The following is a 21,852-nucleotide window of genomic DNA, read 5'->3' as shown; positions in this document are numbered from 1 at the left end:
TAGTAAATTTTAATAACAACTTGTACAATTGAATGATAAAAATCTGAATACTTTGGAAAAAATGAGGTTTCGACATTCAAGCTGAACGACGTAATTATAATGAATAAATATTACATGTATCAGTATATAAAATAAGTCTCGTTTTACACGTTACAAATTGCTTAACAATATAATGATTTATCTTAATTAAAACGATTCCGCGAATAGCACCGCACGTCTCGTCATGACGAATCTCAAGGTAAGAAGACATCGGATATTACATTCATTTCTTTTTCCTTTCTTTATCCAAGAACCCTACATTTTCTACTTCATTCTTTTTTTGACAATTTAACAAACTCGCTTAACGACACGCGCGGTCTTTCATGCATTATATAGTTTTGATTTTGTGACTTTGCCACACGTTCATGCGAATTGACCCACTTTGTGTATCTACAGGTCTGAGAACGTCGTTCGTTAAAAATGTCTTGCATTTCTTTAAAGCATGCATGAGAGCAAGAAAGTAGAGAGAATTGATGTATATCTCTGTAAATATTAAAAACGTTTTGTCCCTGATAGAGGGCATATACATAAAAGCAAACTAAATACTAAATATTATATAGTAGTTTCATTAATTTGCCAGTATCATTTTTCTTGTAAATCGTTGCTAGACTACTGTCGTTATATTATTTATCTAATTACTTAACCTTGGCTCTCATCAGCCATCTGATAATGACGACGACGCAACGCTGATAAACGTAATCGTTCAGTTTCTAATGCTTGCTCAAGTTCCAATACACGAACTTGGGCTTCCATTTCCAATCTCTTTGCTTGGTGCAAACTAAGCCCAGACATATCCAAGTCCTCTGTGAATATAAATAAAAGAAATAAGTAAATCTGTAATTATTCTCGTCCACGAGGGGCAATGATCCATTTACCGTTATCCTCAACAAGTTGACTACAACTCTTAGCAGTGGCAACAACGCTACCCGTCGCCTGCGTAACTTCTCTGGAAGCTTCGGAAAGTGCAGCCAAATTATTGCTATTTCTCTCAGCCTTGACCCGACTGGCAACTACCAATTGTGCAGTGGATGCTGCAATTCCTTGTGATGCGACGACAAGTTGCTCGAACTTGCCATTTCCTGATACTACTTTGTCGGCTGCCTCTCTATTAATACCAACAGTATACAAACGGTATATGTCAATTTGCTCCAAGTAAATTGTCTACGTGCGTGAACGTACGGGCAAATATTTTATCTACTCACAATAAAAAGTTTGCTCCCATTGCTATCGCCTTCGCAGCAGATATTAAGCCTTCGGACCATTGGTGGTTTCTCTTGTAAAATTCCGTAGCGGAGACTGTGCCCTGATCGGTCAATCAGATATGAGAGAGAAAAAGGAAGAGATAAAAATTAATAAACTTACAGTCACTAAACCCAGTTACGGTTACGATCCTAACGTTACCTTTCCTTGGGCCACAATCTCAGACTGTAACAGTCGAGATTTTTTCACGAGAATCCGTATGCATTTCATCAGATCCGTACAAGAATCCAAAATTTTACCGTTCACCTCTAATTTCAGTCCGGAATCCGCAGCTCGGGATTTAGTCAACATTTCCTAAAGGAGAATCAATCGTTAATCAAATGATCCTGTCGTACAGTTTCTTGATTATACTATTTTCCATTTTTAACATGCCTGTATTCTATTGGCTGCCTCTTCTATGGCTTTATCCATACTCAAAAGTTCATTCTCAACCAGGTCGCCGATTACTTCTGCATTTCCCTGTGTATTGGACAAGGAATCTGCTAGGGATGTGATCTTTGTAATGTGATCTTTTACGATCACAAGCTGATCGTGAGCACTTTGTGATTTCTCTTTGATGTAGCTCAACAACATTAATCCCTGGGAACCAGCCTGCTTGCATTCGTCTGCCAGTCCTGAATTACATAATCGCGGGTAGTAGATTCTTCTAAGGACAACTGTAGGTCGTCTTATTTATTACTCACTGTCACCAAGCGCGATATCTGTAGATGCATTCGATGTAGATTTAGCATGTATCAAGTAGACGCCAAGAATATACGCTGCGTGAATGATACTGCGAATCAGTGGTCCCCTTTGAGTGGTATCAGTGACGTAATTTGCATATGTGGTATCCAAGAATTCTAAGGCTTGAACAGTGGGTTCGACTTGGCTACGTAAATAATCTGGAGTACACGTGACAGCAGATATCGCAGGATTGTCGATGGCGTGTATTGCATTTTGTAAAATACTCTCGGCCTCGGAGATGCAATTTACTAAGAAACAATATTTAGGTTTTGTATTAAATTATTATACATTTATTTTTTTTTTTTAATTAAATTTACTATGGATATTACGTACGCAGTAATTCGTAGAGAGCCGCTTCTGTATCAGTTTTCAATTGATTTCTTGATCTTTCGGATTCGACACGTAACTCTTCTATTCTTGTATCCAACTCTTCTTTTTGTGCAAGTAAATCATGCAAATCACCTTCTACTACTGCCTTTTCGGATACTATAAAATCGATTTTTGCAATCAGCGCCTGTAAATCAAATATCCGTATAGAATTGTTTATTCATCTTTGTCCAGTGTGATTGTATGTACGATTGTACCAACCAAATTTTCAGTTTTAGCTGCATCATATTGCTTCCTGACGTCATCCAAATCCGCACGTGCTTGTGCTACACGTTGAGCTTCTTGCTCTACCGTCGCTTGACCTTGAACCAGTTCCTGGAGACGTTGCTCGGCTTCCTGGGTACGTCTTTCTGATTGCTCTTGGACAATTTTCATTCCGCCCAATTGTTTATCCACATCTGCTTTCTTTCATGTGAAAGTTAATTATTTATATATTCTAGTAATAAATTGGCACTGGTTTATAATAATTTTACTGACCTTTCTAATCAGATTTATATGTTCTTCGCGTAGCTTCGAATAAACTTCTTTAAGCTTTTGAAACTTCTCTTCCACGGTTTTATTTTTTCCTGCAACGATAGAAAAATCATTTGAATATACAATATGATTTGATAAAAATTATACTTGGTTAGTGGATTTAAAGTTATAGTAACCTTGAATCTCATGGAATTTCCCCAATAACTCGGTTTTATGCTTCAGCAGCTCTTGATTCAGCTGTTTTTCATGTACGATTTCACTTCCCTAAAGCAGTCGACATTTATTCAATACAATATCATTCGCAAAACCAAAATATTATCACACGATTGTAATACAATTTAGTAAAGTGTGTCCTGTATAAATGCTTACCTTGTTCGTAAGTGCAGCTTCGAGTTCCAAAATACGATTACGAAGCTGCTCAACAATTTTTTGATGATCGGTAAGCAAGTGATGTAATTCCTCACGCTGCCTGCCATTTTCCTGGTGCAAATGTTCAATCAAACTGTCTCTGTAAGCAAAATATTCATTCACCTAATGTTTCTATCATTCAGATAACGATTCAGTCCCATTATGCAATTGCATGTTACCTCTCTGCCAATACATCAGGAGAAATTGAACCATTTCTGGCAGAATCTAATTGATCACCAGGTAGTGAAATAATATCCGAAGTGTCAATAAGACTATCAACTGCAGCTTCGTTATCCATTGGTTCCTCTGGCGGTAAAACCACAACGGGAGTAACATAAGTTCGCAATTCAGCTTGTATCAAAAAGTTTGGCGGTTTCTGGAAGGTCATTTTATGCAGATTGTTAAACAAAATGATAATTATCTTGTTCGAAGCATTTATTGATGATAGAGAAAATTGAATTAATGCGATATAATTGTGAGTCATGACAAATTTGAATCTTACCTCAGGTAACGATGGAATAGTTATCAGACTTTTAAAATATTGCATATGCGTGATCGTGTTGTAGAAGCTTTTCAATTCCTGAAATTGTTTGGAGAATCGATCACGATGGCCTGCGAGGGTATCGGCGGGTAGAGCACCGTGAAGCTTGAAAAGAATTTTGACACAGTAATCGTACAGTTGGGAAGCATCCTGAATGCATGGTATTAACGGTGCAAGCCGGCATTGTCCACAGGAGGTCATCGAGTTTGAACGAGACATACCCAAAGAGCCAAAAACTGAAAGTTTCCAAAGATATAGATGAAGCATCGTGTGCTTATAATTAAAAATTGACCCATTCGCATATAATGTATCTATAAATACATAGAATACGAAAAGGTCAATAGGTACTATCTTGAACATGTATTCATATAAACTTCATCTGAACAATACGCATTGAATTTATATTTTGAAACAATATATCAGAATTGTACCTGCTCGTTGTAAATTTAAGATATCATCCATATAATCAAACATCTCTACGGACATCTGAAAGCTGTATATAGAAAAGAGTGTGTATATTATTTGAAAAGGATTATGCAGGTATAGACTATTTTGGTTTAATGCTTACTACACATTAATATCATTTTCTCCAATAGCTTCAAGTTCCTCTGGTGTGGCTTGCAAGTTCCCAGGTAAGCGAGGATTGCGTTTGTGAAAATCTAATTTGGTAATGAGCAATCGCACATAGAGCTGTATCAGGCGACCATATCCCTCTCGTAGATGCTGCCATAATTTCCCCAAGTCCTCCAGTCTACCGCGATGTCTTTGAGAATCGGGAATTACTCGGGGATGGCCTTCGCGAAGAACCTTGTGTAAAACATGACAGAATTTCCATGCTACTATACGATTTTCTTCCAATGGCTGGCGCAACACGAACATCCAAAAGGTTGCTCCGCTTTTTTCTTGAAATGTGCCGATAATTGTACCTGTTTATTGTTAAGGTAATCAGCTTGAAAGTTAAGGATTCGTTCGCTATATATATTTAAAAGATGACTAATTATCCCTAAGATTATAAAATTTTGTTGATATTATATAAATGCGTATAGCAATCAACTTTAGAGATCGTAGATCCATTAGAGAAGCAAAAAGAATATAATAATGAAAACATCTGTTCATTGATGAGACATCTGTTTGTTCATACAATCTGATGTTCTATAGTAAAGGATACTGCGCACATGTTTTTCTTTAACAGGTTCCTCTGTAGGATTTACTGCTTTCCTAATGCTTATGCCCTGGAAATTAAAGTAAGCACTGAACACATGTCCACAAAAGAAGATATGGAAGATTAGAACATCGTTATTAGAAATTTGTGCCGTTAGGTAACTTTTATTAGCAGTAAGCGTGAAAGCGTTAATAGTTTGTTACTCACCAGCTGTTGAAGCTGCTTGTCGACAAGTAGTACAGGTGGCATTGTTAGCAGAGTGTAAACGATTGTAATACAAAGAATTATTTGGAATACGTTAGAGTTTATTCTTCTAGTGAAATGTCTCCTGCATGCACTATCTGTAAAGCTGTATCGTATAAGAGAAAGGTATTAGGAAATCACAAAAATAAAACATTTCAGTACCAAGGAATAACTGAGGCAACTAAAAAATTAATTTACACTACTTCATTGATATGCTAAATGACAGTGTGTATTATCTTGGTACTGAAAGACTTCACAAACAAAGCGATTGAAAAGAAAGTGACGTGCATATGGAAAATTCCCAATGAGTATACCTGGAACTTCTCAAAGTGTTCACGTTCCAAATCAAGGCTGGTTTTTCTCTGCTGCAATACACGGGGCAGAGACAGTGAGGCCATCTCCGTAAAATATCACACAAGCAATAGTAGCACACTATGATTTTTTCCCAGGACAAATATTATTCTTGTTCCAACAAGTCGTTAGGAATATGTGAACGGTTGCACGTACGTCCATGAATGCTATTGAATTACAACAGAGGAAAAAAACTACTAAATAACTCGCACTAGTTCTTCCTACACATCTAGTATGAAACGTCATATAGCACATTTACACTATCATATAACGTATAAAGCTCTGAGAATAAAATGAATGGAGCTCATTCAAAAACACTAATGCATTGGACATTAGTATTAATCAATGAACTTTTTATGTATATCATGACGATAAGAGAATGAGTAGTACGATTGAATACGAGCTTGTATATTCGTATTACTGAATGATTCACAAGAGCTCCAAAAGGAGTTTTCTGGAGATTAAAAAAACTGCGTTACATATACTTACCGTACGCAAACGCCCGGTTGAAATAGTAAGAGACAATAGCAATAGTTCCACGGGAAAAAAGGTTTCGAAATTAACACTGTAATTGGAACGACTTTTAAATTTTGTTAAACACGTCGGAAATGACAAGCATACTTTGTAAAGAGGACGAAAATAATCAGTAGTCCCACCCACATACACAGCCGCCGAATCGTGCGTAAAGATAACTTTGCAGTTAGATCGAGCAGTAGAGCCAACAGCGAGAGTTGTTATGTGACAGTTTATTCAAGTATTATGTAGAAGTACGTAATAGCGGGGGAGCAACTAGAGCGAGTGACTTTCTACGGATCGGAGTTATTACATTAATAACTGAGTAACGACACACCTTTCCCGGGAATGTCAATTAACGCAACGATTCCCCGCTCGGGAATTTCGAATAATAAATGCAATAGCGTAGACTTCAACCACGGAAATCCGGCTTAAGGCATAATTTCCCTTGCCTACATGTCTCTACTGCACGTTTTTTATACTTGTGCACGAGTGTGAGACAGTGTGATAATCCAACTGGCAAGTAATAGTTTCATAATTCATTTATCAGAGGGCAGTGCGGTCTGTAATGACTTTAGTACGATTATTAGATCGGCAGATAGCGCTGATCATTTTTTTTCTTACAGCATCAGCATCTCTTAAATTTCATCTGTTTATGATCTGGGATTCGCGTTTTGAAAGCCGCGTACTGGCGCACTTGTTCACGTTGTTGCGTATTCGACGCACAAGGAATTTACCGGCATATTTCTTGGGAATGAAACACTGACGTGTTGATTGATTGGAGTGTGATACGAAAGTTTTTATATTCTTCTTTAATTTAGTGTTTCTCTTAAGATCATTTGAGATATTTAAGGCACAATGGACTTTCTGGAATATCCGGATGTAACGGCTGAGGTTAAAGGCGCTATGGTTCGTATATACTTTCTTTGGGCTATTTTATTTACGTTTAAATGTATTACTTTTTGCATTTCTTTACAGACGCCTGGGAGACTCAAACTCACTGATCAGAATCTTATATTTAAAAATCAGAAAACGGGGAAAGTCGAGCAGATATCTGCAGCTGATATGGAAATGGTCAATTATCAAAAGTTTGTTGGAACTTGGGGACTGAGAATATTTTTGAAAAATGGAACATTGCACAGATTTCGTGGCTTCAAGGAAGGAGTGGGTATTGAGATCTAATCGCTACTCGTTGCAGTGGAATAGTGATTTAATTTAATACAGAATATCATGTATCAAGTGTGATTTTTAATTGTTGTTTTTATATTTAGGACCAAGAAAAAATAGCTAAATTCTTCAGTGTAAATTATAAGAAAGACATGCTTGAGAAGGAACTAAGTTTAAAGGGTTGGAATTGGGGAACTGCTAAGTTCAATGGATCTGTCTTAAGCTTTGATGTAGGCCATCACACAGCTTTCGAAATCCCTCTATATGATGTATCTCAATGTAACACAGGAAAGAATGAAGTTACGTTGGAATTTCATCAGGTATACTGTGATGCTGAATATTGTAGGATAATGATACAGATGTTTCCTGACATTATACATCTAATATTTATATAATTTTAGAATGATGATGCTCCAGTTAGTCTCATGGAAATGAGATTTCACATTCCAGTTAGTGATAGCGCAGACCAGGATCCTGTTGAGGCTTTCCATCAACAAGTTATGGAGAAAGCCTCTGTTATTAGTGTCAGTGGAGATGCAATTGCAATCTTCAGAGAAATTCAGTGCCTCACGCCTCGGTAATTAAAATAGGAAAATGATTGAATCAACAATTTTTATTACAGTAATAATATCTTTCTTATTCTTTCTTTATAGCGGTCGATACGATATTAAAATATTTCAATCATTCTTTCAACTTCATGGTAAAACGTTTGATTATAAGATTCCAATGTCCACTGTCTTGAGACTATTTCTCCTACCACATAAAGACAGCAGACAAATGTTCTTTGTGGTAAGTTTCAATTAATTCACTTGATAAAACTTTGTTCCATTGTGGATTGATTTTATTTAATATTTCTCATTTCAGGTCAGTCTCGATCCACCCATCAAACAGGGTCAGACTCGATACCATTATTTGGTATTATTATTCAACCAAGAAGAAGAAACTTCAATTGAACTTCCCTTTTCTGAGTTAGTCTCGTATAAATAGAATCGCCTACATACGTTTTTCTTCAGATATGATATAAACTGCCTATTGCTTTTAGGAAAGAACTGAAAGAAAAGTATGATGATAAATTATCAAAGGAGCTGTCTGGACCGACTTATGAAGTCCTCGGTAAAGTCATGAAAGTCATTATCAACAGAAAGCTCACAGGCCCTGGTGGCTTTTTAGGGTAAGTCATAATTTACTTAAAGAGTAAGAAATTCTTTTGTAAATATATACATCTTTTTCGACCTCACAGGCATTCTGGAACACCAGCAGTTGGATGTTCTTTCAAGGCTGCAGCTGGCTACCTGTATCCACTTGAACGTGGCTTCATTTATGTTCACAAGCCACCAATTCACATACGTTTTGATGAAATTCTGTCAGTAAACTTTGCTCGAGGTGGTGGATCTACCAGATCTTTTGATTTTGAGATTGAGTTGACCAGTGGTGTAGTGCATACATTTAGCAGTATTGAAAAGGAGGAATATGGAAAGCTATTTGATTTTATCACATCAAAGAAGCTGAGAGTCAAGAATCGTGGAAAGACCGTAAGTTGATATAATTAAATTTCAGGAGTTTTTAGAACGATATAAACATAAATATGTCAATTTAATTACAGGACAAGCTTACTTACGACAACGACTTTGGTGACAGCGATCAGGAGGATGAGCCTGATGCTTATCTGGCACGAGTCAAAGCAGAAGCTCAGGAACGTGATGACGACAACCAGGACTCCGAGGAGTCTACAGATGAGGATTTTAATCCGAATCAGGTCGAGAGTGACGTGGCTGAGGAGTATGAAAGTGATCCGAAGACTTCGGATAGCGAGGACGATTCAGATGCATCTGCAAGCAGCAAAAAGAAAGAAAAGAAAGAGAAGAAGGAAAAAAAAGAGAAGAAACACAAATCTGCTAAGACTGTGGTAAGTAATTTTCTTATTATATTAACATCAATTAAATGGACTGTGAATAGTTTCTACAGTTCTGTATAATTCACAGTCTGAGAAACCAAGAAAACAACGTAAACCGAAAAAGGAAAGAGATGAGAACAAACCCAAGAGACCTGCAACTGCGTTCATGTTGTGGCTAAACAACACACGCGAACAGATCAAGACAGATAATCCTGGAATTTCGGTAACTGATATCGCCAAAAAGGCAGGCGAGATTTGGCGAGAGCTTAAGGATAAATCTGTAAGTAAATTAATTTAAAAAATCTTATTGCATAAATCATTTTGTTTACAACTTACAATAATTTTATTTATTACATCGAATGTGGTATATGAATTTTCCCTTAGGAGTGGGAAAAGAAAGCAGCAAAGGCTAAGGAGGAATACGCAGTAGCCATGAAGGAGTACGAAAACTCACTAAAATCTAAGGATAAAAAAGAAAAGGTTGAAAAAGTAGAGAAAGTGGATAAGAAAAAGAAGGAAACCAAAAAAGAAAAGGACTCCCCTAACAAAGCAATGACCGGAACCTCATTCAAGAGTAAGGAGTTCATTCAAGATGATGACAGCAGTAGCAGCGACGATGAGGTATTATAGTTTTCCTTTTTGTACTTTGTAAAAGATCACGCTTCATGACTCAAAATTCTATTTAATTTTTAATTTTAGAAGTCTAAGAAGATGGGCTCGGATGCCGATAGCGCAGAGGACAAAAGAAAAAAGAAGGCTAACAAGCGTACTGCGGTATGTGCATTGATAAATATATCTTTTTTATTGATTACATTGAATTTTATAATGCTGATAATGATTCCGTAGGAGGAGGACGGAAAGAAGGTCAAGAAGGATAAGAAGGAATCTGATGATGAAGGTAGTGACGTTGATTTTCAGGAACCTGGTGACAGCACGCCAGCATCAAGCGATGCAGAATCCAAAGGGAGCGATTGAGTGCGCAATCAAATGTTCTGAGATTGTATAAAGTTTTTTTTTTTCTTTTCTCTGTATTATCCAGATTCGCAAAGTTTCGCAGTGGGCATTGAAGTCGCTATGAGAACTGTTACGCAAAGTGACTTAACGCCTGTACGAAAATGTACCCTCTATTAAAACTTGAATAACATTTATATTTATTTTTCTTCAATGATGCATGTCGTGAGTGATAGTGTTAACATTTCTTATTGCATAGTTTCTCGTGTAATGTATATTATTATTATTATTAATTGAGGCAATATTTTATATCAGCACACAAAGCCAGACTATTTGTACCGAAAAAGAAAAAAATGAACGTTGCATTCATAAATTCAAGTGAAATACATTATTACTCATCTAATAGTCATTATAAAAGTTTGCTATATCCGTACATTGTGATTATCACATAATATTCTATATCGCGCTAGTACGTCCAAACTAATCTACACATTTTGCTAGCTAATTGTATTTCAGGTCTGGTGCTAAGCAGGTACTTGTCTCCTGACTAGTTCTCTGTACAGAATTTATAAGTGGGAGCATAGGTGGTGAGCATGGGGTACAGAGACTCCGTAAGAAGCTAGACAAGTACCCATGGTTATACTGTCAACTGCGTGGAGGGGTTTTCTCTTCTTCCGTACCCAGATGATTTATTTCAATATCCTTGGGCTCTATGTGCTGTTCCTTCATAGCTTTCTGTAAACAGATACAAAATGGAAATTCTGTAAATTCCTTTAAGTCATAATATCTCTTAATTTTTTTTTGTTTTCTATCTTTGACATAAGATTTGCATTGCATCAATAAATATTTGATATTAACACTAAACCTACAGACATATTATATATACCTATTTCTACTGATGGCTGTCAAATGACCGCTTTTGAAATAAACATTATAGTCTTTCCCAGTTGATTGCAATTAATACAGAATTTAGCATAGTCGTGCAGTAAGTTCAAGAAAAATAAAAACCTGGAATTTAACAATTTTGATTAAAGTCTCAAAAGCGGTCATTTGACCGCTCTGGTAGGTTTACTATTAAAAGAATGATAAATGTGATGTAATTTTAAAAAAATGACATTTGACCTGCTCACCTTAACACAATCTTTATAAACTTTTAATAGAGTGGCACACATGGAGTCATCGTGATCACCCTTGAGAAATCTTTCAGAAAACCAATTATTAAAGCAAGCATCGTATTTGTTCTTCAAATCGGTACATGCCTCCATAATACAGCACCTGTGATTTAAATAATTATATGCTTTACCTTAACACACTGTTGATACACTTTGAACATTGGTGCACACATGGAGTCGTTTGTATCCCCTTTCAAGAATTTCTCAGAGAACCACACATGAAAGCAAGAGTCGTACTGTTTCTTGAGTTCGTTGCATGTCTCCCCGATGCTATTCATGTAGGCTGACTGGTCCACTTCTGAAAGTAGACAAACCGAACTCCGATATATAAAAAGGTAACAATACTATGTATAAAGATAAAAGATAATTCAATAATTAAAAAATCAAATACTTTTATAGTACAAATGACTTAAGGTTACATGCAGTGTCATCACCATAAATCAATGAACTAAAAGTTTTAATGCTTACCTTTTTGTAGTTTTCTAATGATCTTCCTCCAAAATCTGTCTTGACAATTTTTCTAAGTATATTTTATGTTATTAATGAATTAATTTACTTTTATTGTATCAAAATGAGTCGGTTCTGTCAAAGAGCCATCTAACACAATGAGCTGGAAGTGAATTCCAGTTTCAACATGTTAGTCCATAGGATCCATAGTTATTGATTAGTATCAAGTGTGTAATGACAGTAGCAAAGTAGTATAATTTAAAGTATTTACAGTAACTGTCTAAATTAATTCTATTTAAATTGAGTAATCAATTATATGAACTGTCTATATAAGGAAGATAGAGCATTAAGTGCAATTGAGTGATATTTAGTTGGAGCAACAGCATGTAGTATGTATGTGCACGTGTCGGCATCATCCACATGGTCTAATCAAAGCTAACCTATAAGCTTGAAAACTTATGCCGTTACTATTTATGGTGTTAAGTTTGCAGCCGTATTATTGTATTTTCAATTTTGTGGAAAATGCGATCAAAATTGTCTTACCCTTCTAAAGGGCAAAATACGTCAAAGGACGAGTTAAATTTAATGGTAAAAAGGATTGGTGGTGGCAGCATTATTGACCGTCGACCTTTATTTTCTCACAACGGAGAGTAAGTTTTGTAATCATGTTTTATTGAACTATTTAAGTTTTTTTTAATTATACATGAAATATTTATATTACTCTATTTTTCTAGGATTCTTTATGTCGTATGGAAGCAAGTGATTCGCGCATTTAGTACACAGACTGGAGACTTTGTACGCGAATTTGAATCGATAGAAGGAAAAATTGCAGGGATTGCTTCATGTTCTCATAGCTTAAGTACAATAATAGGATGTTCCGATATTGGGGAACTTATTTTTTGGAACTGCTACAATGGTCTTATTATCAAGAGATATGTAAGTTGATTTTAATCTTATATACTTATTTTTATTATAATTTTTATTATTTATAGGCATTAAATATTACTGATGCTGATATTACAGTACGAACATTTCACATTTTGAATTATAAAACAGAGAAAGATCTTGATGTTAAGAAAGTGCTTGTGACTTATGTGGTAAAAGCATTTAATAGGATTCGTATTGTTTTATTTGATTTGGAGACTGGAATTCGTATAGAGCATACAAATATCTTGTAAGTGAATTTTGAATTTATGGTGTAAACCTATTTTAATTAACAATGTTCTAAACGTAAATACATTACAGAAAAACGGATGATAATTATTACGTTGATATAATTGGTAATCAGAAACAAAATTTAATAGCTCTTGCCCAAGGTCGCAAACTTCACATATTGAATCCAGCCAAAAAACTAACAGGGACACTGTGAGTTTCCTAAGCATTGCTATGGTTTCTAAATAAAAAAATGACTTGCTCATCTAAATATCTTTTATTACAGACATAAGACAGGAAGACTGTTAACATGTGTTGCTGGCCATCCTGAGGAAGACTACGTAGCAACGGGTGATTTCAGTGGTCGTGTTCTGGTATGGAAAGATGTACAGCAAAGCAATCCAATCCAGGGTACTTACCATTGGCATACGTTGCCAGTGACAGAAATCGTTTTTAGTATTTCCGGTGGACATTTTTACACCGGTGGTGGAGAATGTGTACTTGTTAAGTGGACTCTTACCAATCCGCAGCATAAATCATTTCTGCCTCGATTACCAGCACCGATCAAACATTTAACAATTGCTCCAGACAATCAATACGTAGCTATTTCTACATTAGATAATGGTAAACATCATCATCGATTGACCTATTTATCAAAAGAATATTATATACGTAACTAAATAATCTTTTACAGGTATAATTGTGTCAAATCCTCAACGAAAACTCTCAGCTGTAATACAAAACTTTACATGGGGTGTAGCACCATGTCATACAAATTTATTTCCTGCAGGACTTACTGTTGATCCTAGGACAAATAGTCTTGTTCTTAATAGTCGGACAGGTCATGTACAGTTTTATAATGTCCACACAAAAACTTTACTATATAATGTGAGTAACAAATGATATTGAATGTAACTTTATTTACTAAATGAATGAATATTCTTCCGTTGCTTCAGGTTAATATAACTGGTCAGAATTTATTGAGTCAAGAAAGAAATACTGTCATTGTAAATACAGAAGTGACAAAAATTGCTTTGAATCACGATGGAACCTGGATGGTCACTGCCGAGCATCGTGATGACAAAGTATCCGCTGTCGAAGTTCGTTTGAAGTTTTGGCAATTTGATTTAGAAAAGCAATTGTACGTATCGATACAATAGTCCTTTCCAGTTACTGTTAGTTGTAATTTATTAATAAGTATCTTTCAGGTATACACTGAACACATCCATTGAATTACCTCATGACAATGGAGTAAACGCTCTACAGTTTCAACCATTAATGTCATTCGACAATGAAAATTCGTTAGTAGTAACTACGGGTCAGGATAAAAAATTTAAACTGTGGACTTTAGCAGAATCTTCATCGATATACAGTAATTAATATTTATAGTCTTCTTATTTTCTCATGTATTTTTACTTCAATCAGTACATGTGTTTTACGGTATTTCAGAAAAGACAAGACACTGGCAGTGTCACAGTGTTGGTTTATACAGAGACTTCAGTGCCACTGATGCAGGTTTTTCCATGGATGGTTCTCTATTGGGTGTTGGATTTGGGTCAAGCTTAACTATCTGGATTCCTGAGACAAACGAATTAAAGTGCAGCCTCACACACAGTCGCTACTCCGCAGCGATCAAGTAAGCAGTCCTAATTTAAAAATCCCAAAGATTTGATGATCACTAGTCATTTGTAATTTGTTAGACGGATAGAGTTTGGAAGATACGATGCCTGCCATTTAGTTGTTGTTGGATCAGCACAGTACATAGCAGTATGGAATCTTTTGACTCTTTCAGTAATATGGAGCGTCCCATTAAAACTTGCGACTCTTTGTTCAGATCCGAATTCCATTTATATGGCAGCGTTCACAGCCGACGCTACACGTAAGCATAAAATTAAACAAAAATAAATATTCAATGATAGGCTAATTTTTATCATACAACGATTCTTTTAGTTTATGTATTTACGCCGCAATCGTCGCAACCTGTCTACACAAAAAGAAACGTCCTTCCTAGAGGCAATTCAGTCCTAGGTTCTAGCTTCGTACCACATCTGAGAGAGAAATGTGATAGTTGGTTAAAACAATGGCAGCGAAAGTCTCAATTGTTCTTCCTAGATTCCAATCAGGTCAGCACGAAACTTCGGAGAAAACAACTACAATAACACCCACGTCCAAAAGTCGTATTAATGATGAACTGTCTGAATGTTTCGCAGGAGCTTCTGACACTAGAATCAGAAGCCGAAGCCAATGTGTCCTTGGATAATTTATCCCTGCGAGGAAATATCTCTGCGACAGCCTTCAGTGCACTTATAGCATCCAAGAAAGTGTCCGACAGGGAAAAGGAAAGTCCTGTCATACACGAATATCTTGGTATACAAGGAAAAGGAGTAACAGATGAGGTGAGTCGAAATAAATAATCAAGTAATCAGTGTGATCAGTTCATCCCATTGGGCAATACAGTTATTATCTAATAACAATCATCGTCATACAAGGAATATCGTTAAACTTAATTCTTACGACATTAAACCTAAAGATATCTTTGGTATACTTCATTAAGTAATAGGTACGTTAGAAATCGCGTATAGAGTAGTCTTCATTAATTAACGTTAACATCAATGATTAGAGTCTATAATTAGGAGAAAAATATTTAAGTATATAAACAATAACATAAATAATCTCCATTTTCTGCATCTTTCATGATTAATGCTAAATAACGATGCTAATTAGCACCAGGATAATTGGCGAGATGGTTAAAGTTATCCCTTAAGAAATAATGTCATTATTAGGTCATCAGTACTTTTTCAATGTTTCAGTGCTTTTTTTCGCCTCTTCGTCATTACTCCCATTTCAACCAAATCAGCTTCCTGTTCTTTCATGAATGTTAGTGCTTCCTTCCGATTCTATAATTCCGACAGCGTCGAACTAGATCGAATTTCCTATATCTAAGACAATGCCATTGCGGTATCTGCCTCATGCTCTCGATAGCCTGTAACAATAAGCAACAATTCAAGATGACTTGAGAGGCTCAGACATTAGGTGATGGAAAACAAGAGATGCTGATGGCTCTGATAATCAGCTGTGGTCCTACTATCAATCGGAACATTAGACACGACTGAGAGATCTAATAATAACCGACGACATCATTGTCTTAAATATTATCGGTATCTATTGTATAATCGGATACAAATCAATCAGAAGTAACGCGCTCGATATGCACTATCGCACTTTATAGTATACACATATAATTACAAAAAAAAAGATCTTATGCCAGTAAGAACGTCTTTGTCTTGTTTCGTAGTCTTGCTATTTCTCATTTATATCTTATCCGCGTCTTTGATGAATATACACCAATGAAAGTATCAAAGTCAGACACGATTCTCACCGTGGTCGTTTAATATTTGATTGAAAGTTAACGCGACAAATACAAGAGATGATTTAACAAGGATCGTACAATGACCATTCATCCATTTATACTTTCGTCTCTATCACGTAGAGCCACCAACGCTCATTCTTAACCGTAAGACTTAGCTGCGTCGTCTACCATGACGAAGACGCGGAAGAAAATTTTTCCTGTATAAGTTTGTCCCGGTGAGAGGGTACCGATGCATTCTGCTCCTAACTCGTCTCGTCCTGCTTCGAGTGCAGTCAAAGCCCTGACAAACAGAGTGCTCCCACGCGATTCACCGCCCATGCACTTTAAGTGATGATTTTATACATTTATTCATTCGCCACTTATTATTTACCATCATTTAACACTCTAATCAAAACATTTCCCAGCCATTGAAAAATTCCGAGACGTAAAAACGTAATTCTTAAATATTAAAACTAATCTGGAATCGATATCGAAGATAATTTTTTATATTAATTACAAAAACTCACAGCGAGACAAAATTAATTAAGAGAAGGACGTGGTTTCTGTTATGCAAAGAATTTTTTATATCAAAATATAATTTGATAATTAAAATTTTTAAAGATATCAAAAATACTCACAGCTTCTGGATTGCCAACTGGGATTGCCTTGGCCAGGGCACCGACCGTAAGAGACAGTATCAGGTACAGCGTAACTGTCAGAATGCTCAGCTTCATTCCCGTTTTAAATGTGCACCAGGAATGTACTCGAGGAGAAGAGGTCAGAGTGGGTGAAGGAGAATGTCGAATATACCAGGCGACGTTCGTCGTAGAACTGACTTTCATAAGCGTCCCCATGATTTAATATAGATCTGTGAGCTCCCACCCCCTCGGCACTGTACTTCTACGCTGGACTTGCTTACAGAATGTCTTGTGCATTACGAAATGATTTCGGCGAACGTGATTCACTTGGAGAAGGCCTCTTCTGTATGCTGCATATTATACCGCATGAACAGTACATACTGTACCCAATTATAGAAGGTATCATCCACTCGAAATTCTTTATATCTTCCATTTCAATGACCCTTGATCTCACCAGTGTACAGGAGCACTGTAATTTTACATATGTAATTTTACAAACTTACTATTTTTGAATCTTCAAGGAAAAAAGATCACCGTTATCTGAGACGAGCGTTCCTCTAGTTTACTATCTTTTCTTCTGTATCATTCTCATGACTGATATTTTTAAGGGCAGTTACACCTTTTAACGATTGGAAAGATACTCATTGATTGCGATTATTAACCCTAGGACAGTATCTGCGATGGGGGTAGGTACGAAATTATTATTATGATTAAGTCATTAGCTTAATTATAATTAACTCGTTATCTTGGCAATCAACTCGTTATTATTGCCATTAAAATTTCATATCCCTCGAATATCCTCCTGCGCAAGGCCATTTATACACGTATGTTTGTTATTGTTAATCCTCCCAGGATCGATGCTCTGGCTAGAGTTTTGTTTAGTGGAAAACTTTACAATGTAAAACACGCGATTGCATTCGTGAAACATCCACCCGGAAAAAGAAGCTGTCGTCATAATCAAAGAATATATTTGTTTATGAAAAAATATGTTGCAAGATATTTTATAATAATCCGACTGTAATAATCGGTAGCTACGCTCGATGAACTTGTTATTTCGTGATATTGATAACCCCTCGCGGGTGTTGTGCTTGGGAGGTTTATTTAAAGCAAACTGATAATGAACCGATGACTGAACGACGTTATTTAAAAAATTATCACACAGGCACGTGAGACGGTATAGTTTAATGTTTAATTTATTTAAGATTGTTGATCTCTGTGTTATTTCTAGATGGATTTCTATTTCCCTCTTTTTATTTATCCCTTAAATAACGGTATCTCGTACAATCCAGGATGCGCGTAGGATGCTGTATAAACGAGGCAACCTAGATCTGAACTAGAAAATTACAAGAATTGTCTGGAATTGAACGTTGGGTTGCTTCCTTCGTGTATTAGATAAACAGAATGCATTTCGTTACCTTGAAGACATGTGAAATCTTTGTTTCAGTTACTCAGCGTATCGTCTCACACGTTACCGCCAATAAGGATGCTCAGTGCACCATTTATTCTTTCCCTGATACCACATGCCGGAAGCAACAAGCAGCTTGAAAACAAATCCAGGTAAACATAACCTTCTTTCAAGTTACGTATCTCGTTGTATGTTATATTGCAGTCTGATATTTAATGAGCGTTGCTGTTCTTTTGTTCCTACAGTGAAAACATGGACGTCCCTGTTGATTCTGGGAACGAGACCGACGACGACGATGATGACGTTCCTACCGTTCGAGAGCCTTCCCCAAGAATTATGAATAACGAAGAAAACGACACGTCGACTTCTCAACAATTAATTAATTATGACTGGTCTTTTCTCTCGATGATACTTCCAAGTAAAGGCGATGTCTGAACTTACGCATCAAACAAAATTGTATATGATGCAACAACTGGTGATGCCGTCTTTTGAGGTAAATGGTATCAACTGCGGGATACTATGTCTTACAAATTTCATTTTACTCAACTACTGGACAGAAACAAACATTTTATTTTTATTTAGTTCATTATTGACTTGTGGCAATGAATACAAGGATGATAATTTCAGTGTCGCACTGTAATAACATTGTAATAAGGTTATTATGCTAGAACTTTATGTATGTACAGTAGATAAATATATAATTTTTCTTAAAATGGCCGTGGAATCTTATCAAGCGTTCCGGATAGATCCACAAGCTTGTTTAAAACTGTATCAGTGCCGTCTGTATACGCGTATTTAGCGTAGATACTCGAGTCGCTAAAAATTTGCTTCAAGACAACAACTTCCAGTAATATCGTTAGAAGGTATAGGATACTGGTTACTAATGGATCCAGCCTCTGCTCCTCAATTCTACAGGACTTTTTTTTCCAGGTTGGTGGTGCTACTTCAATGTCATTGGAGGATAAATATTTTTTCAACATATTAACATAGCATTGTACAATCCGTTTCTCATTTTGACGACAAAATTCGTTTTCTGTGCTGAGATAGAGAAATTGCATGACGTCATGGGCAGGTGGATAATATCGAATGACAGAAAAGACAAATCTTATCCTTTGGATTAATTTAAGAGTCTTGCATTAAATTTTGAAAAAGTATTAATATTACAGGTGCGAATACGATTTTAAATCTGATGGTTAACGCGATCTAAAGTCTATAGTATATCCACACGAGTACAGAGCGATAACATTAATAGCATCAAAACATCAAAAATCATCAAAATTTATTGTGTTGTAGGAAGTCTACACAGTGAAATCTGTTTGCACTGGTAAAACCCAAACAAAGCCTTGATGTATATTGAGATATTTTAATAAGATTAAGGTATATTAATTTTAATTCTTAATTATCAGCGAACTTTCGTATACCTAAATAGCCTCAAACTCTTAGTTATAGGGATACCGATTAAAAGTTTTTTTAAAAACGGTAGCATCCTTTGTCAGATCCATACTACTTCATACCCATTGATATATGTTAAAATTAATATGGTGTAATGAATTGAGTTGTTTTGCATAAAACATTTAAGCATAATTAAACCCCTTTCAAAGCTTGTACCTATACAACCTTAAGGAAGAAAACATAGAAGATGTTATTAACGAAAGAAACCTCGCAGTAACAGCCAATACGGAATTTCCACAAGGCTCAATACACTTGCACCCATGAAGAGTCCTGCTGCACTTCCAACGGATACTGAAAGTACGTTTTTTCATTGATATACTTATAAAAAATCATTATACCAACATGTTATTATTGAAAGTTTCAATTACCAACAACGTCAAGTAAGCTGCACGTGAAATATCGTTTGTAACGTATACTTGGTAGAGAAAGCATATGAAAAATTATAGCATTTTTATCAGCCGTAGGTTCCATCCAATCGTTAGCGTGGCTAAAAATTATTGTTCCTTCGCAGTCTGATATACATTGACCCTTCAATGATATGTTATCAACAATTGCAGATTTGGCTTTACTGATACACTCTAGCTCAGAATGATTGCAAACTTTCATCCAGGGCGGATGAGGAAATAAGTGACCAACGCATCCACAATATTCAATCATCCGCTTGATCCAGATCTGTAGGAAAAATTTATCAGTTTCTCAATATTTAAAATCATATCCGGTTCAGGTAATTACTTCCGAAATACACGCGTTGTAATTATACAATTTGTAAAATACTAGATCCTCATTTTCCCATGGGAAACGGCACTTCCGTTGATGTATGGCTACGTTTTCCATGCCAGCTACATTTTCGACATCTTGAAGCGTGAACCCAACGTGTCTGATTCCTTTCATTCCTTGTATACTGTTGCCATCGTTTGGATTGGTAGTCGTAGGTATCTCGTAGTTATTTAAAAGGAAACTCTAAAGATCCAATCAATCAATTATAGTTAATTAGAAATTTGAATTTTTCTAATAAATTGAAATATTATTTACATTGTATTGGGTGAGTTTTGAATTAAATTCTATGTCCAGTTCTCCTGCGCCTGTTGTTCTATTCATCATAAAGTCCATTGTTGTTTCTTTATTTGATTCAACTTGATAATTGTTCAGTATAAAGCAAGTACCGATCATTGTTTTGATTCGATGAAATTGGTTGCAGCAATTGAAACGTTCTCCATTCCAGAGGCATCTGCGGAATATATCCGAACAATTCATCTGGACCTGTTAAATATATGAATTTTTACTAATTTTTTAAGATTTAACAAATAACGCAATACCTTTTCATTAAGTTCAGCCAGGTCGTCACCCGTTAAATTATCAAAATATTTGGACCCACGAACGAATCCCCAATTCTGATCAGAGAAGAGCCTCTTTGCATTATATTTCTGGCCTTTCGTCTTGAATTTTTTATTCATAAAACTGAAAGAAAATACTTGTTAATTAAAAATGGCGAATATACTCTAATATTAATAAAACTTCTTATACGTGTCTATTATGTTCTGCCCATCAGTTAAGAATCCCGGGCATACTGAAACACTTGGAAATTTCACTTGCCAATCCAAGTACAATGTATCAACCGTTACATCAACTGAATTATAGCGATAATCGAGAAAAACCTCCTTGATCATTACTGCACAGCCAAACCAAGACAATCCACAGACAAAGAACCAAAAGATTCTGAAAAGAAAACGGAATATATAAATATCAAAAAATACATTTGAAATCATAATTACCGCTCAGTCCAATGTCGATCATCCTCCACCAGATATCTAGTCCCATGTAAACTAGAATTAGCTAAATATTGTTGCGGTATTTTACAAGATATTTCTCTCCGTTTCGTACCGTACATCGTGGCATTAATATTCCTGAAATGCTGTTTGAAAACCCCAACAATAATGCAGTAAACTAAAATATGCATGTGACATTGTATTTGCGTGATTCATCAGACAGAAATTCGATCGGAAATTCAGAAGGGTTTAAAAGGCCTTGGACGTTGAATATTTGCCGCCGTTACTGACTATGAATTAGTAACATAGTTAGATGGAGCTATGGATTTCCATATGCTTAGACCAACGGTACCGACTA

The 21,852-nt window shown here is 35.9% G+C and overlaps 6 protein-coding genes across 13 annotated transcripts; 2 read left to right on the top strand and 4 right to left on the bottom strand.

Annotated features, from left to right (window-relative positions):
* Positions 1-75: 75 nt before the first annotated feature.
* On the bottom strand, positions 76-6,553 carry LOC107269171 (huntingtin-interacting protein 1). Of its 7 annotated transcripts, none has more exons than XM_015742730.2 (19): positions 6,078-6,483; positions 5,552-5,755; positions 5,202-5,343; positions 5,001-5,064; positions 4,401-4,758; positions 4,264-4,325; positions 3,794-4,068; positions 3,471-3,667; positions 3,253-3,391; positions 3,060-3,147; positions 2,887-2,975; positions 2,611-2,814; positions 2,356-2,536; positions 1,983-2,270; positions 1,672-1,913; positions 1,441-1,593; positions 1,242-1,342; positions 915-1,144; positions 76-842 (listed from the first exon to the last, which is right to left on the bottom strand). In XM_015742730.2, the coding sequence occupies exons 3-19, from the start codon at positions 5,241-5,243 to the stop codon at positions 679-681; spliced, it is 2,877 nt and encodes a 958-aa protein (XP_015598216.1). In that variant the 5' UTR covers positions 5,244-5,343; positions 5,552-5,755; positions 6,078-6,483; the 3' UTR covers positions 76-678. The 7 variants fall into 7 exon arrangements, with proteins under 7 accessions (XP_015598216.1, XP_024942237.1, XP_015598217.1 ...); XM_025086469.1 differs by having other exon boundaries at positions 5,202-5,335; XM_015742731.1 differs by lacking the exon at positions 5,552-5,755 and having other exon boundaries at positions 6,078-6,553.
* On the top strand, positions 6,504-10,310 carry LOC107269176 (FACT complex subunit Ssrp1). The gene is made up of 14 exons (XM_015742741.2): positions 6,504-6,620; positions 6,728-7,010; positions 7,080-7,265; positions 7,373-7,588; positions 7,670-7,845; positions 7,922-8,057; positions 8,133-8,236; positions 8,311-8,439; positions 8,509-8,800; positions 8,872-9,174; positions 9,251-9,442; positions 9,547-9,783; positions 9,862-9,936; positions 10,009-10,310. The coding sequence occupies exons 2-14, from the start codon at positions 6,960-6,962 to the stop codon at positions 10,135-10,137; spliced, it is 2,226 nt and encodes a 741-aa protein (XP_015598227.1). The 5' UTR covers positions 6,504-6,620; positions 6,728-6,959; the 3' UTR covers positions 10,138-10,310.
* LOC107269206 (TP53-regulated inhibitor of apoptosis 1) lies at positions 10,290-12,042 on the bottom strand. 2 transcript variants are annotated; one of them, XM_015742800.1, is made up of 3 exons: positions 11,754-12,042; positions 11,417-11,583; positions 10,290-10,848 (listed from the first exon to the last, which is right to left on the bottom strand). In XM_015742800.1, exons 2-3 carry the CDS (start codon positions 11,561-11,563, stop codon positions 10,759-10,761), a joined length of 237 nt encoding a protein of 78 aa, XP_015598286.1. In that variant the 5' UTR covers positions 11,564-11,583; positions 11,754-12,042; the 3' UTR covers positions 10,290-10,758. The 2 variants fall into 2 exon arrangements, with proteins under 2 accessions (XP_015598286.1, XP_015598287.1); XM_015742801.2 differs by lacking the exon at positions 11,417-11,583 and adding an exon at positions 11,244-11,388 and having other exon boundaries at positions 11,754-11,893.
* On the top strand, positions 11,957-19,758 carry LOC107269174 (WD repeat-containing protein 75). The gene is made up of 15 exons (XM_015742738.1): positions 11,957-12,382; positions 12,467-12,668; positions 12,725-12,906; positions 12,978-13,097; positions 13,171-13,508; positions 13,579-13,772; positions 13,841-14,025; positions 14,093-14,256; positions 14,334-14,520; positions 14,585-14,763; positions 14,835-15,007; positions 15,095-15,280; positions 18,316-18,428; positions 18,522-19,139; positions 19,207-19,758. The coding sequence occupies exons 1-14, from the start codon at positions 12,255-12,257 to the stop codon at positions 18,709-18,711; spliced, it is 2,541 nt and encodes an 846-aa protein (XP_015598224.1). The 5' UTR covers positions 11,957-12,254; the 3' UTR covers positions 18,712-19,139; positions 19,207-19,758.
* LOC107269204 lies at positions 15,307-17,239 on the bottom strand. Its single transcript, XM_015742799.2, has 2 exons — positions 16,872-17,239; positions 15,307-15,867 (listed from the first exon to the last, which is right to left on the bottom strand). Exons 1-2 carry the CDS (start codon positions 17,085-17,087, stop codon positions 15,763-15,765), a joined length of 321 nt encoding a protein of 106 aa, XP_015598285.1. The 5' UTR covers positions 17,088-17,239; the 3' UTR covers positions 15,307-15,762.
* Positions 19,569-21,751, bottom strand: LOC107269184 (pickpocket protein 11). The gene is made up of 7 exons (XM_015742765.2): positions 21,501-21,751; positions 21,253-21,444; positions 21,045-21,186; positions 20,761-20,988; positions 20,461-20,688; positions 20,097-20,400; positions 19,569-20,019 (listed from the first exon to the last, which is right to left on the bottom strand). Exons 1-7 carry the CDS (start codon positions 21,683-21,685, stop codon positions 19,922-19,924), a joined length of 1,377 nt encoding a protein of 458 aa, XP_015598251.1. The 5' UTR covers positions 21,686-21,751; the 3' UTR covers positions 19,569-19,921.
* Between the last annotated feature and the right edge of the window lie 101 nt (positions 21,752-21,852).

The sequence above is a fragment of the Cephus cinctus genome, unplaced genomic scaffold (assembly GCF_000341935.2).
Source record: "Cephus cinctus unplaced genomic scaffold, Ccin1 Ccin1_scaffold0617, whole genome shotgun sequence".
Taxonomy (NCBI): Eukaryota; Metazoa; Arthropoda; class Insecta; order Hymenoptera; family Cephidae; genus Cephus; species Cephus cinctus.
Note: the sequence above shows the minus strand (reverse complement) of the source record. Positions and strands in the feature narration are given on the sequence as shown.